General features: G+C 35.7%; 1 protein-coding gene across 1 annotated transcript in view; it reads left to right on the forward strand.

Moving 5' to 3' along the window:
• The window catches only part of LOC127654362 (contactin-4-like), a 156798-nt gene that overhangs the window by 64771 nt on the left and 77164 nt on the right, over positions 1–14863 (forward strand). Inside the window, exons 7-8 of the mRNA XM_052141500.1 lie at positions 378–517; positions 13881–14007. Coding sequence (XP_051997460.1) covers positions 378–517; positions 13881–14007 — 267 coding nt within the window. The remainder of the gene's footprint in view (positions 1–377; positions 518–13880; positions 14008–14863) is intronic.

Raw genomic sequence — 14863 nt, forward strand, 5'->3', positions numbered from 1 at the left:
TTGTTCAATTATTTATTAGGTTTGAGTTACTTGCATTGTAAAGATAAAGATCAATACAACGTCTGTATAATTAAGCCATAATTTACCCTAATGGTAATGGTGTAGGGATTTATGGCACTACCTTTGGACAAAGCTAATATATTAGATGTGATTGCTTGTGTCTACCCATCTAAGTGGATGAGTGTATCAGTTGAGCCTGACCTCTGTTGTCATCATTGTTGTTGTTTGCTTATGGTGCATCGTTGTGATTACATCATACTGTTCCTCATATTTCATAGCTCTAAGAATATAAGTTCTCTTTGAAGGGCAAATAAAGCGCAATAATCAAGGTTAAGGCAGATTTGTGTAACCATTACCTCTGGTGTTTGGTGTTGCAGCCTCTCCCCAGCTAATTGAGAAGCCACAGGATGTACAGAAGGCCATAGATGACTCTCTGGTGTGGGAATGCAAAGCCACAGGGAAGCCCAAACCCTCTTACAGATGGATGAAGAATGGAGAGAACTTGGAGCCAACTGAGGTCAGTTCTCCTCAGGGGTGTGAGAACGGTCACTCAAATTGTTTCATTAGATATATTCTAGAGATGTTATGTCTAATAATTGATAAGGGGTAGTTCACCCAAATATGAAAATTATTTTATCATCTACTTACACCCATGTCATTCCAATCCAAAACAATATGATATTTCTCTTTCCATGGAACGCATTGGTGTTATTTTGTAGAATGACCAAGCTACTTGTTTCCATCCACTAAAAGTGAATAAGATCTGTCAAGGCTGTCAAGTGGTAGAATGTGCTATAAAAGTATCTCATGATTTACTCACCTGCCTGCCGTCCCAGATGCGTATGACTTTCTTTCTTCTGCAGAACAGAAATTAAGATATTTAGAAAAATATTTCAGCTCTGTAGGTCCTCACAATGCAAGTGAATGGGTGCCAAAATGTTACACAGAAAAGGAGCATAAAAGGTTAAATCTCATCTTCAGACACAATATGCTAGGTGTGGATGAGAAACAGATACATTTTTCTATCATTTTTTTTAGCATAACTTATCCTCCTTGTCCTGTAGGGGGTAATGTGCAAGAAGAATGTGAATCACCAAAAACAGAAAAAGAAGAAAGTGAAAGTGGAGATGAGATTGACTGAGTCGGGACAAAAAAATTAAATAATGATCTGATTTTCACTTGAAGATTTGAGTCATCTGGAGTACTTTTATGTTGTCCTTATGTGAATTTTGGAGCTTCAAAATGTTGGCACCCATTCACTTACCTACACAGCTGAGAAATTCTTCTAAAAATCTTAATTTGTGTTCAGCAGATGAAAACAAGTCAGACACATTTTGGATGGCATGAGGATGAGTAAATGATGGGAGAATTGTTATTTTGGGGTGAAATAACCCTTTAATGCATCTCTACGACTCCATATCTTTTCTATCTACAGTAAATCGGAGAAAATTCTCTTGAGCACCTGATATGTTATGGACACTTTCTGTATAAGCCCTTACAGAAATGTTGAAACAATAGGAAAAGTCAAAATTGGGAACATAAAAGCTTCGAAACATCCACCACTTGTTCGAAAAATGTGATGGAATTGCTCTGCAAAAATGTAATAAACTAAGAGTGGCATTATCCAGGACAAACTGTACCATTCATTTCTAACAACACACTTTAAGGACCTAATCAACACATTTTCATTTCATACAGTTTTGTGTGTTTGTCAAAGTTTAATAAAAGGGTGCAGAGGAATATGCTAATTGCTCTAACTCTTCTAACTCATCATTATTGCTCATTACGAAAACACCATTAATGGTTTGTAACCAATAAGTACACTACAAACATCACAGAACAATAGAAGTGCTGCATTTGGAGGGCATTCAAGCAGTCCTTTAATAAAGTGAAATAAATGTTATGGCCATTATGTCTTGATTTAGTGTGGTTACTTGAAGCTGTGAACCTAAAATCAAGAGACAGCAATCTTCCATTAAATCTCTAAAAGAACTGCTTTTAAACCTGTTTCCTCAAAGGCCATTTAGAGAAGGCTTATAAACCATTATTGTGTCCCAGACAATCTCTTATGTTTTTGTCTTTCTCTGAAGTCCACTTAAACTGTAGTAAAAGTGGTGATAAATATTTATATGTCTTGACACCCTATGTAATATACAACCGATCTCAACTAAGAGCAATTATCCAGGAATGCCAAACACTTCACATGGCTAATGATTGTTGGCTTGTGGTTTTGCAGCACATTAAGTTATTTTTAGAGGCTACCGGCTACGGTAAACTACGGTGTTGTGAATAAACAAATAAGCAAACTTCATGTAAATTAGCCTCACTACGTGATTTGAGTGCAAACAAAATAAAGATATTGATCCATTTAGAGACACTCTCATCTAGTCTAATCGGGTTATCAGCCTGTCTTTCAGCCTGGTCTGTTTTGATGGTTTTAGAGGGGTTTTGGGCACTTGTGAGCAGATCAGGGTCGGAAACCAAATGGCCGACCAGCTGAAGACCAGCTTGGCAAGGCTGGGAGACTAACTAAACCATCTAAAACTATCTTAGATGAGCAAAACACTTTATACTGGTTTAAGATTTTTTTTTAGCAGGGCCGGATTGTAACATCTTTCAAAATTGCATAATCAGCAGTACAGTTAATTTGTTTTGCCCTTTATTAAAGGTAAAGTGTGTCTAATTCCCACACCACTAGTGTCAGCCAATGGAAATGCCCAAATAAATTACTTTATTCATTTATTCATATTCATATATGACAAAACCCACAGCATAACTCTTGGCATAAAATCAGTATGTTTGTATAATGGCCCAAAAATCACGCTTGAATTTAAAATGTGATCTCTTCATTCTGCATTACCGGCCCTTAAATCTAATATAAAAGACATAACCGAGTTTCTTTCTGGGGAAAAAAGCATGGGCATATCTGTTTTAAGTAATGCCGAAATACCACCCGTTTTGTGCTGTGACAGACTATCGTCCCAAGGGTAAAACACAATATCTTGATTGAATCATGCGCCTAGCTTACCATTTGATTCAGAAATGTTGATTTTCAATGTATCCCAGTTAAATGAATTAATCAGTGTAGAATTATTACAATCTCCAAATGTCACCATCAACATCAGCACTCTAATCAATTGTATAACTAAAGGTCACTGATGTAGCAAAAGCATGGGTTGTTGACTTCTACCATTTGTTATTTTCCTTTGCACTTAATCAATGAAGACCTTTCATGTTCTTTCTGGTTTATAGGAATGCAGCAGTGCTAAGGTGACCAGCTCAAAACCTCTACTTTGTAACTCTTAGCAGATTGCTAATATATATATATATATATATATATATATATACAGCTGAAGTCAGAAGTTTGCATACACTTTTAACTACTCCACAGATTTCAAGTTATTTTTAATCAAATCTAGACCCATTTCCAGCAGCTGTCACTCCAACATCTTATCCTTGAGCAATCATGCTACATTGCTAGGACTAGAAAATCACTTGCCATTATATCAAACACAGTTGAAAGCTATTTGGTTTGTTAAATTGCCACAGTATGCAATAGACTGGCATGTCTAAAGGTCAATATTAATTCAGAAATGGCATAAAAGAAACTCGTCAGTTAATCTTTGTTTTGAGGAATGAAGTCTATACAATGCTTGAAATTGTCAAAAAAACTGAAGATTTCATACAAAGGTGTACACTACAGTCTTCAAGGACAAAGGACACTGGCTATAACAAGGACAGAAAGAGATGTGGAAGGCCAGATGTACAACTAAACAAGAGGATAAGTACATCAGAGTCTCTAGTTTGAGAAATAGATGCCTCACATGTCCTCAGCTTACAGCTTCATTTAATTCTACCTGCTCAACACCAGTTTCATGTACAAGAGCACAGAGAAGAATCAGGGGTGCAGGCTTTATTGGATTGCCAAGGATCTGCAAAGCTGTCATTGATGCACATGGAGGATTTTTTAAGGAGAACTCTTTGAAGTAGTTTAAGAAGTTCTGAAAAAACAAAATCAAATTGTAATAGTAATTTTTCACATTGTTAATGTCCTGACTTTACATTGAGTTGAATGCCACTTTGGTGAATAAAAGTACTAATTCCTTTCCATAAGAGCAAAATCTGTACATTATTCCAAACTTTTGGTAAATATGATATATTTATACACACACTACCGGTCAAACATTTTGAAACACTTGACTGAATTGTTTCACTTGATCTTAAAAATCTTTTGATCTGAAGGTGAATTCTGAAATGTTTGAAATTAGTTTTGTAGACAAAAATATAATTATGCCACCATATTAAATTATTTCATTATAAAACTAAAATGTTATTACATTTTTTTATTTTTTTTTTAATTGATGACTATATATTGTGTAGTGGGATCTGTTAGGTTTGAACTAATTAAAAGTAGCAAAAATGATTGCTGGGTGCTAGACAGATTAAAACCTATCAATATAAATTTCTCGACTAACAAATAATCCACCTACTACTCAAACATAGGAATGCAAACATCAAATAAATCACTCTTCACAAGTTCATTCGGTAAAATCACAAAATATATTAACAGAAAATATTATATACTTTACAATGCAAAATAGATTCACATTTGGGCCCAGTCCATGAAGTCCATCCTTAGTCCCAAAGAATATCTGAAGAAGTTTCAAATGTTCATTTGAACTCAAAATCAAACAAATAAATACTGGCCAGTGTTCCAAATAAAAGTATTCAAAATGAGTGTGTGTTTATTAGGGATTGTTGGAGGGAGAGAGGGATTGAAATCGATGAGAAAGGTCAGTGAAAAGGTCGGTTTTTGGCAATATGGAGGAAGCATTTAACAACCATCCCTCAACTAACATCCAGCCCACACTTACATCTCAAATGGGGATAATCCTTCACAAAGTCCCAAGAGCAAACAGGCAGAGAAGATAAAAAAACCCTGCTCCTGAAGAATGTATTTTTGTGAATGATATTCCCTTCCCAGTGACTAACAGACTGTGGAACGGTGTTGCTCAAGAGTTTGGTGATCACCTTCTCTTTGTTCTCACCTTGCCATTGACTGCTTCCTACTGCTTATACTACAGGATAGTGGGAAGTTTCTAACCCTCACTCATTCCTTTGGTTTGGATCCAGCATTTAGTGTTTTTTTTGTTACAGTTCCTTAGTTGATGTTGCTGTGCTTATTTGGCACTCTCCTTCTAGCATGTAGTTATTTCAACTGATGGACAACATTATAACTAGAAGAATCTGGGGTAGGAACTTGTGTTTGTAGAATTTTGTCCATGGGACTTATTAATATTTCGCCCCAGTTGAAATTCTGCTGGTGACACTCCTGTTGTTTCTTTAATGGCAGAATTCAAGGCAAATCTAATCTCTGGAATGTATTTGTCCCAGCTTTTGTGGTGGTCTTCAACATAAGAAGCAAATCATGCATTTCAGTGTACAGTTCATGGTCAAATTAGTTTGCGGATGATTAGCTGTGATAAGTTTTGGTGCAACAGTCCATCTTTCACAGTGTGTTTTGAAAATGGATGATACAAACTGTAGTCCTCTGTCAGATAATATGTAGTCTGGAATGCTTCACCTTGTGAAGATTTCTTTTCTGAGAATCTGAGAAATTGTCTGTGCAGTAGCAACCCAGAGGGGGATAAGTTCTACCTATCAAGTGAAATAATCCACAAAGACTAGGATATACTTCTTCCTCTCAGGATTACTTGGCAAAGGTCCCATTATGTCCAAACCCAACATTACATTAGGCTATTCGACTGTAGTTTGTTGTATATTCCCTGCAGGATTTTGGTTGTCTGCTTTAGCGACTGACAGGGAAAACAGCATTTGAAAACAGCAAGTGCTTGAAATCCCTCCACATTCCCAGCCAGAAAGCAACATCTTGAAGTATTTTATTTGTTTAGAAGATAACAACATGGCTGCTTAAAGGGCTTGCATGTTAAGTTTTAAGTATGGGTTGGATGAGACTCTTGGGAATATACAAACAGAAATGGACTTGTTTATCTGACTTCTTGTTTTGGCAATAATGTTTTTCTTCCAGAAAAACATAATTTGGATCAAGCATCTCATCACTTTCTGCCAGAGATAAAAGATTATCTCGATTTTCGGGTCTTTGTGTTGTTCTTCCCAAATTAGTTCGAGTGACAGTGGAAGAGTTCTTATGTATTTTGTGTTTGAATAGAGACGCATCTGGAGCTACATTCAGCTTCCTATCTGATACTCCACGATAAAATTAAATCGCTGCAGACTTAGATCCCACCTAATATGTCTGCTTGTTTTCTTGGTTGAAGTCAGGATCCACTGTATAGAAGCATAATCCATGACAACTGTGAAGAGTTTAGGCTCAAGATAATACTGCCATTTTTCGAGAACCCAGACTATAGCCAGACATTCTTTTTCTGTTGCTGAATAGTTTCTTTCTGCTTTGTTTAAGGTCCTGCTTCCATATGCAATTACTTCTGTACTGGCATCTCTTTTCTTGACCAGCACCACACCAAGACCTGTTTCACTTGCATCTGTGTAGACCAAGAATTGGAGGAGACAACAAGCATGTTTTCAGTCTTTGAAAAGCAGATTGACACTCTGGACTCCAGATGAAAGTTTTTCCTTTCTTCTTGAGGGCATTGATTGGCTGTGCTATTTGAGAGAAGATGGGAAAAAAACTATTATACCATCCAACTAGCCCAAGAAACAACTGAACCTCTTTGAAGTTTATTTTGCTCTTGATAACATCGAATAGCCTGTACTTTGTCAAGATATGTAGCAACACCATTAACATTGCCAATATGCCTGAGAAATTTTATTTCTTGAAGACAGAATTGAGATTTCTTGAGGTTAACCCTCAGGTTGGCTTTTTGAAGTCTGTTTAAGACATTCTGGAGGTCCTGGAAGTGTTGGAGTACAGATAAAGAATAGACAGTAATGTCATTCAAATAAACAACACAAGTTCTTCCCCTCAGCTCTCACAATACAGTCTCCATCAACCTCTGAATGTTTGCTGGAGCATTTTTTAAACCGAATGGCATAACATTGAATTGATATAGCCCAAATGGAGTAATGAAGGCTGTCTGGATGCAAAAGTTACTTGCCAGTAACCACTATTTAGGTCTATTTTTTTTAAAAATGGTAGCACCTTAGAGGGACTCAAGAATGTAATTAATGATTGTCAGAGGGTATGCATCAGTCTCTGTATGTGCATTGACTTTTCGGAAGTCTAAACAAATCCGATGGCCACCATCTTTCTTTGGAGCTAAAAAAACTGGAGAAGCCCATCCTGAATTTGATGGTTCCACTATACCAGCTGTACTCTTTTCTTCAAGCTGCTCCTTGATTTTGGCCTGAATTGCAGGGAACATTCAATATAGCCTTTGTTTGGTTGGCATATTGTATGTTGTATGAATGTAATGTTGTAACACTTCTGTTCATCCAAGTTGATGGCTATACATTTGAGGATTGGATTCCAAGAGATGCTGCAGTTGTTCATTATATTTGTCTTCAAATGTGAACTGGGAACTGCATGCTGAATGTAATCTGGCAGATCCATGCAAACAGGCTCCAAGGATAACACAGGAGGAGGTATGGAACTCACCAGAGACAGACATCGGAAGAGTTCTCTTTTTCATCTTTCTCATCTTTCTCATGGTCAGCTCCTACTTCTGGTATTCATGCACCACCTGGCTGGAAGGGATAAACAGAAAGGTTTGATTTAAAACTGTACTGATCACATTGATTTGCAGAGTACTAAGGAAAATTAAGGCCAAGGACAACCACATAAGCAAAAGCCTTAGAGGCAAGTATGGCAGCAAGTAAGTTTACAACATTTCCTCGTAGCTCGATATACACATCCATCAGTCTGATTGGAGTCTCTTACTCACAATTTGCCATGTATAAGGGTCCATTATTCCATGGTTTGAGCTCAGGCCTTTCTAGTTCCACCCAGAGATACTCATGCATTAGAGTATAACTAGCTTCTGTATCCACTATGGTTTTCCCATGCTAGGTACCTATGTGGATTGGCACTACCAGTTGTTAAAGTATATTTAGTGGACTTGCTGATTAGGATTGTGTTTTTTCCTGGTAAATTGGTAGATGCTTGACTTTGTTTGTCTTGTTTGGTTCTTTTGTAAGTTACTGCTGACACTGAAGGATTGCGAGGAGGTCCTGTGTTTTTAGAAGAGCGAGAGGGTCGTTTACCCTACTGTGGACAGGATGAATTGTTTGAGTGAGTAGAAGCTGCTGTATTGTAATGGGGGCAGAAGCCAGGAGAGTGCTGTCCCTTACATCTCCTACAGAGAACAGGTTTTTCAACTGGTTGATTTTTTACCAAATCAAAAATCATATAAAGATTTATAATCTTTATACGAGAAGGCAAAGTCTCTGATGCTTTCTCGTTCCCCTTGTCCTCAGTTTCTCACTCGCTCAGCCAATTCATCCTCACTGTCCTCAGCAAGAAATGCAGACTGAAAGGCATTTTCAAACTCAATCCATGTAAACACACTGGATCTGGCTATTTTCCACCAGTCTAGAGCTGTTCTATGAAAAACCGTTCAGATGGTTGCCAGAAGATCATAATCTGATAATGGATGCAGTGCATTTTGACAAATAATTCAGATGGTCAGGATCATCACTTGGTTTTCCATAAGTTGGGAAAGACAGCCTAATGTGATCACTCTTTGTAACAACTGGAGAACTTATTGTTGGCAGTGATTGCATTTCACTTTGTTAAGCAGAGGTAGAATGATCAATATCTGTTTGTGTTTCCAAAGAAGCACATCTCTCCTTTTTGGCTTTTCTTTGATCCTCTATTTCAGTTTTTACCTTTTCCAAATTGGACAACAATATACTTATTTGAAAGATGCAAATACTGACTCCTTTAGACAAATAATCATGACTGTTTTGAAGATGTTTCTGAGAAGCCCGCATATCATGCTGAAGTTCCACCTGTAGTGTAGTTGCTCCACCATAAACCAAACTTCAGACAAAAGACATCACTCCATCTGAAATGGAGATTTGACCATTGTCACAACTTGTTCCATTTCAGTTTACACATTTTCCTTTCTTTACAATCATTTTTGATTGAAGCTAAGAAAATCAGGCATTCATTTGATCAGCCACCACTTTGAATTGCACATCACAATGTTTTTGATTGTTCTTTACACTCAGTGTTAGTTTCTATATTTCATTCTTCTGCATTTCCCTCCCATCATTCAATTGTTTACATATATCCTGAGCTCCTGCTGCAAACCGACCCAAATCCCCTGCAGGTGTAGAAATCATAGGAAATCGCAGTTTGTGCTGAGACGCATAGTCTGATGATAAAGAAGTTAAATACATCCTACTTGTGTCTTGTGGTTCAGTGGTAACTGGCTCATTAGTTACTGATGGTTGACATTTCAAATTCCAATCGTTTGAAAAAACTGCACATGGCATCAATGAGAGGGATATTTTGGTGTTTGGGAATAGATTTGAATGGGAAAATGTCTTACAAGGGGAGTTTGAATATCAGAAACACTGGGACCCTCGATGACTAAGGAAATGTAGGTCATGTTGTAAATGGTCAAACACAGACATTTTTCACATACAAAGAATAAGGTAAAGGGTAACAATTTAGATTCCACAAGAAGAACATCAATAAAGAGCAATTAACATAAGACAAGATCATTCATTTGAAACACCAGCAAAAATTTATACTTTTTTTGTTAGGGCCCCATGTTGGACGCCACTTATGTAGTGGGATCTGTTAGGTTTCAACTACTTAAAGTAGCAATAATTATTGTTGGGCGCCAGACAGGTTAAAACTTATCAATATACGTTTCCCAACTAACGAATAATCCACCTGCTACACAAAACATAGGACTGGAAGTTCAAGTTCTTTAAAAGTTAATTCAATAAATCACAAAATGTATTAGCATAAAATGTTATATAGTTTGCAATGCAAAATAGATTCACATTTAGAAGGCCCAGTTACTTAAAAGTCCATCAAGTTGAAGTAAAAGAATTTCAGAACAAGTCCATCAACAAAATCAGTTCAAGGTAAATGTTCGATTGAACTCAAAATCAAACTAACAAATTCTGGCCAGTGTTTCAAATAAAAGTATTGAAAATAAGTATGTGTTTGTGTGTGTGTTTGTTGGAGGGAGAGGGGGATTGAGATCGATGAGAAAGGGCAGTGAAAAAGATCCGTTTTTGGCAATATGGAGGAAGCATATAGCAACCCTTCTTCAACAAACATCCAGCCCACACTTGCATCTCAAATAGGAATAATCCTTCACAAAGTACCAAGAGCAAACAAGCAGAGAAGAAAGATAATAATAATAAAAAAAATATCAACCCTGCTCCTGAAGAAATTATGTTTGTGAATGATATTCCCTTCACAGTGACAAACATACTGGAACAGTGTTGCTCAAGAGTTTGGTGATCTCCCTCTCTTTGTTCTCCACCTAGACATTTACTCCTTCCACTTGGAACTGATTGGCAGGCTGTCTTAAAATGGCCAGTGCAAAACTATCTGCTTTAAAGGGGATTGCATATTTATGCAAGCCTGCCACAATATACTGTATATGGTTTAGGCTGATGTGAGGCACACACCGTGGCTTAGCTGATCTTGTAATAAACGTGTCAGTGGTTCTGTTCACCCATGACATTGTGCTTCTCTGATGCCAGTTCATATAGCATACACAGAACATTTATAGCTATATTTATAGTTTCATTCCTCCTGACCGCATTGAAATTTTTCTTTTATAATGTATTACATAAAATAAGACTTTTCAACCACTACAGAAGTGGCAATGAGACCTAACATGTTTAAATAACGAAAAGAGACTAACCTTATGTTTATAATTGAATACAAATTTACTATACTTAATGAAATCTGATACACTGTGTACTGCCAAAAAAAACACTAAGTGAAACAGTTGTTGTGCTGTGTTCGGAAAAGCATGCTACCATACTACTTTTTGTATTTGCAACGTTTTTATATTTCAGAGATAGTGAAAGCAGTTCTGTATTGTAGTACGCTATTCCCAAAATAACACTTTACAAGTGAAACCGAAACAGCTTTATTCCACTACAAATATTACAAAGAGTTAGCTATTGTTGTCACAATACCTCACTTGGTTTGTCACATGAACACATCTTGATGCATGTTTATTATCTTGCAAATGTTTGCAGAGTTTTTAATAGAATTTTGTGAAAACGATATCTTTACATATGGTAGTCTAATTAAATTATGAGGCAAAATCTCAGGTGATATTACTTATGATTAATCTACTCTATAGCAGGATGAGATTTTCAGCATCTATGATGATGCGTCGCAGGATTATGTGCTATGAACTGACTCTTATGTTGCAAGCAGTGACAGTGCCAATCATTGCAATTCAGAGCAAGGCAGATGGTCCATCCTCATCCTCTCCTCAGTTCCCACCACATGCAAAACTGCTGATTTAAGAAGACAGTCACGCTTAATTAGTACAATAGCAAAGCATCGCCTCACTCTAAACTGCTATATGCCACCATGTGATTTTCTGTGCTGGCTTATTTGTCCCATATTGTACATTTGTGCCTTCCTCCTCTCCATTGCAGTCAGTATCCATTTTTACCATAAACCCCATTCAAGTCCAAAAGATTATCCTGATGGCTGTAACATAACAAAATGTGGAAAAAGTGAAGCGCTGTGAATACTTTCCAGATGCACTGTATTTATATATATATATATATATATATATATATATATATATATATATATATATATATATATATATATATATATTTATTTATTAATATTGAGTGTATGGTCAAGTTGTTTGAAGATCGATACAGAGTCTGCTTTGTGGATAGTGTTTGAATAGTATTTTTATGATGCAATTGAAACTTTGTAATGCAGCGCCTTTTTAGGGATGAGCTCAAAGCCGAATACCTTATTCAGAAAAGCATGAAAATGTCCGGATGACTGATTATCTAAGAGGCACATGGATAAAGTGACATTTTAAATAGACATATACAAAATTAAAATAATTTATGAATCTTTGCAGTGAATATTTATAAAGTGTAAACCTTATGAATGAAAATATGCACATTGTGATTTCAAATCTGATGGGCAAGGTCTTGGCTCCGTTAGTGGTCTCTGTTAATTGTGCACATCTGGAGCTTGTCATGTGTAACATTAAGATACGACATCATATACACTTCCACTTGAAATGTCTTTGTTAATGTATCTCACGATTCACACGTGATTCCCATGTATTCATTTATAGCCTAAACATGAGCGCAATGTTAAATTCCTGACCTGAAGTGATGATTTGACGTCGGAGACCGTCTATCCACCTTTTAAAATTTAAAGATTTATGTCCACATCAGTGATTAAGGAAATTATCTGGTTGATACTTATTATGAAGTTAAAATTCTCCATAAAGGTTTAAATTCTCCATATTCATCTATTAGGAATATTCCTCGTTATGAAGAAACTAAAACATGAACCATCTTTTTCTTCTTCTTTAAACTGTGCTACATCTGGTAAGGCACTATATAAATGTAACATTATTATTATTATTATTATTATTATTATTATTATTATTATTATTATTATTTAACTAAATAATGGTGTCTTATCGTAAAAATTATTGATACATTTATGGGACTTTCACCTATTTGTATGCTATATTGATTATATTTAAATTGTATTAATGTTTTATTTGTATTGATTATTCACTGCAAAATGTGACATTTCACATTTTGCTTGACACCTCCTGCCTCCAGAATAATGTTATTATACATGCACAGACAATTGTTTCATGCAGTTATTAATATCAGAAATACCAGGAGAAACCACAACTTATTCCACAGTTAATGCAGCCTACAAATTCTGCTTCATCTGGTAAGAAAAATATTAATAAAATCAAATATATTTAAATAATTGTCGTATATTAATAATAATTATGATTATTATTACACTATGATTATGAAAAGGCATATACAAGGTATCTTTTATTATAGAAACTATATGTAAGAGTAACATTTAAAAGTTGGCATTTCATTTAATTGTGACTCACTTCCAGTTTAAGCACCACCCACACCTGGTTCTTTTTGAATACAAATAGTGATATTGCACACCCCTGCTTTTCATACTACTGTCTCCTTAATATGGATCACTTATGTTGTATTATTCTGCTTTTTTTGTAAGTGGCTTTGTATAAAAGCTTCTGCCAAATTAATACATGTAAATGTAAAGCTACCTTTTCACATCAGAAGACTTTAAATATAGTGCATAAGTTTTATAATACTTTTATGGTGCTTATTTTCTTATTCTGGAGCTTGACAGTCCCAGTCCCCATTCACTTACATTAAATGGAAAATAGTTCCCAGGATATTCTTCAAAGGTTTTTGTTCTATGGAAGAAAGTAAATCATACTTAAATCAAGCTTGAAATGACATAAGGGTGAGTAAATCATGATAGAATTATAATTTTTGAGTGAACTCAGAACCCTTTTACACCAGAAAACAATAAAATACATACCATTTTTTATCAGAAATGGTATAAAGCTGTCGGCTTAAAGATAATAACCGAGCTCATTTGTGATGGCAAACATTCTGCTACCCCCCCAACGGTTTGTCCAAGGAATACAGTGTCTCAACCTTTTAGTTAAGAGGTAAACAAGCCAGACTTTACTTCCATCTCATAAAAATACAGATTTATTGCCATAATTTTTGAACAGCCTCCCTACGCAGTGTTTCCCATTAGTAATGAACTCTCAAATTTATGGTCATTTCCATCAGCCTCCAAAAATAATTTACCTTCCCAGACAACCTTGTGCTTTTATGCATATTAGCAATCTCGGTAAAAGACTCTTAACAAGATGTCTTGCTTTCCACAGGAGAGGGTGCAGGTCATTAATGGCGCCCTGTCAATCACGCACTTGACAATGTCCGACATCGGAATGTACCAGTGTGTGGCTGGGAACAAGTACGGGGAAGTGTACTCTAACGCCGAACTGAAAGTTATCGGTAAGTTTTCTAAATCTGGTTCACTGCATTTGACAGAGACATTAGTGTTGATATGTAAAGGCAGAAAGTACAACTAAAAGCACTGAATAATGCCTGCATTAATATACCTTACACTTTTTTATCTCAAATATATGCTGCTGATACACAGTTACTGATAGTGACCACATATGTATATGAGTGATAATGTAATTAGATTTTTTTATATTGTTCATTGGCTTTTGTGTGTGCAAGTAGGCAGGCATATAATTATTTGTCAATGTTGCATTCAATGCATCTCATCGCAGAGGTGACTTAGCTCTACTTTGAAGAGAAGTTACATATTTTCTCCATAATTCTTAATTTAAAAAGAAAAAAAATTATAAACCTTAATCCAAAACAACCCGCTCTGATGTGAATGTAAAATAGATCATGAAATATTTGATTTCAAGCAAAAAATATTTGAAAATCAGAAGGGAAAAATAACTGTACAATTTAAAGAGAATGTACAACTTATCAAACAGTGGTACAATATAAAAGTATTGACTATATATGATTGATTAACCTTATAACATAAATATTTTAAATTAATTGCAAAGTATGAAAACTTACAACTGTATAAGTTGTTTGAGATTGTAAGTATACTGACTTGATTATGTTTTTAGATCGCTCTCATTACAACAAATCTATTTACACCATTAACACCCGATGCGGCGATAAGATGCGTGTTCAGCTGATGGGCATCCTGTATCATGCAACGGCACCAATCACTTTATTTTCCCCATCTAAATAATATCTGTAACAAATGTCATATATGTGAATTGTTTGCTGTGAGTTGTATTAATTAGACTACATATTTTTATAACTTCTGACCTGTTAA

Source organism: Xyrauchen texanus, chromosome 13 (genome assembly GCF_025860055.1).
Source record: "Xyrauchen texanus isolate HMW12.3.18 chromosome 13, RBS_HiC_50CHRs, whole genome shotgun sequence".
NCBI lineage: Eukaryota > Metazoa > Chordata > Actinopteri > Cypriniformes > Catostomidae > Xyrauchen > Xyrauchen texanus.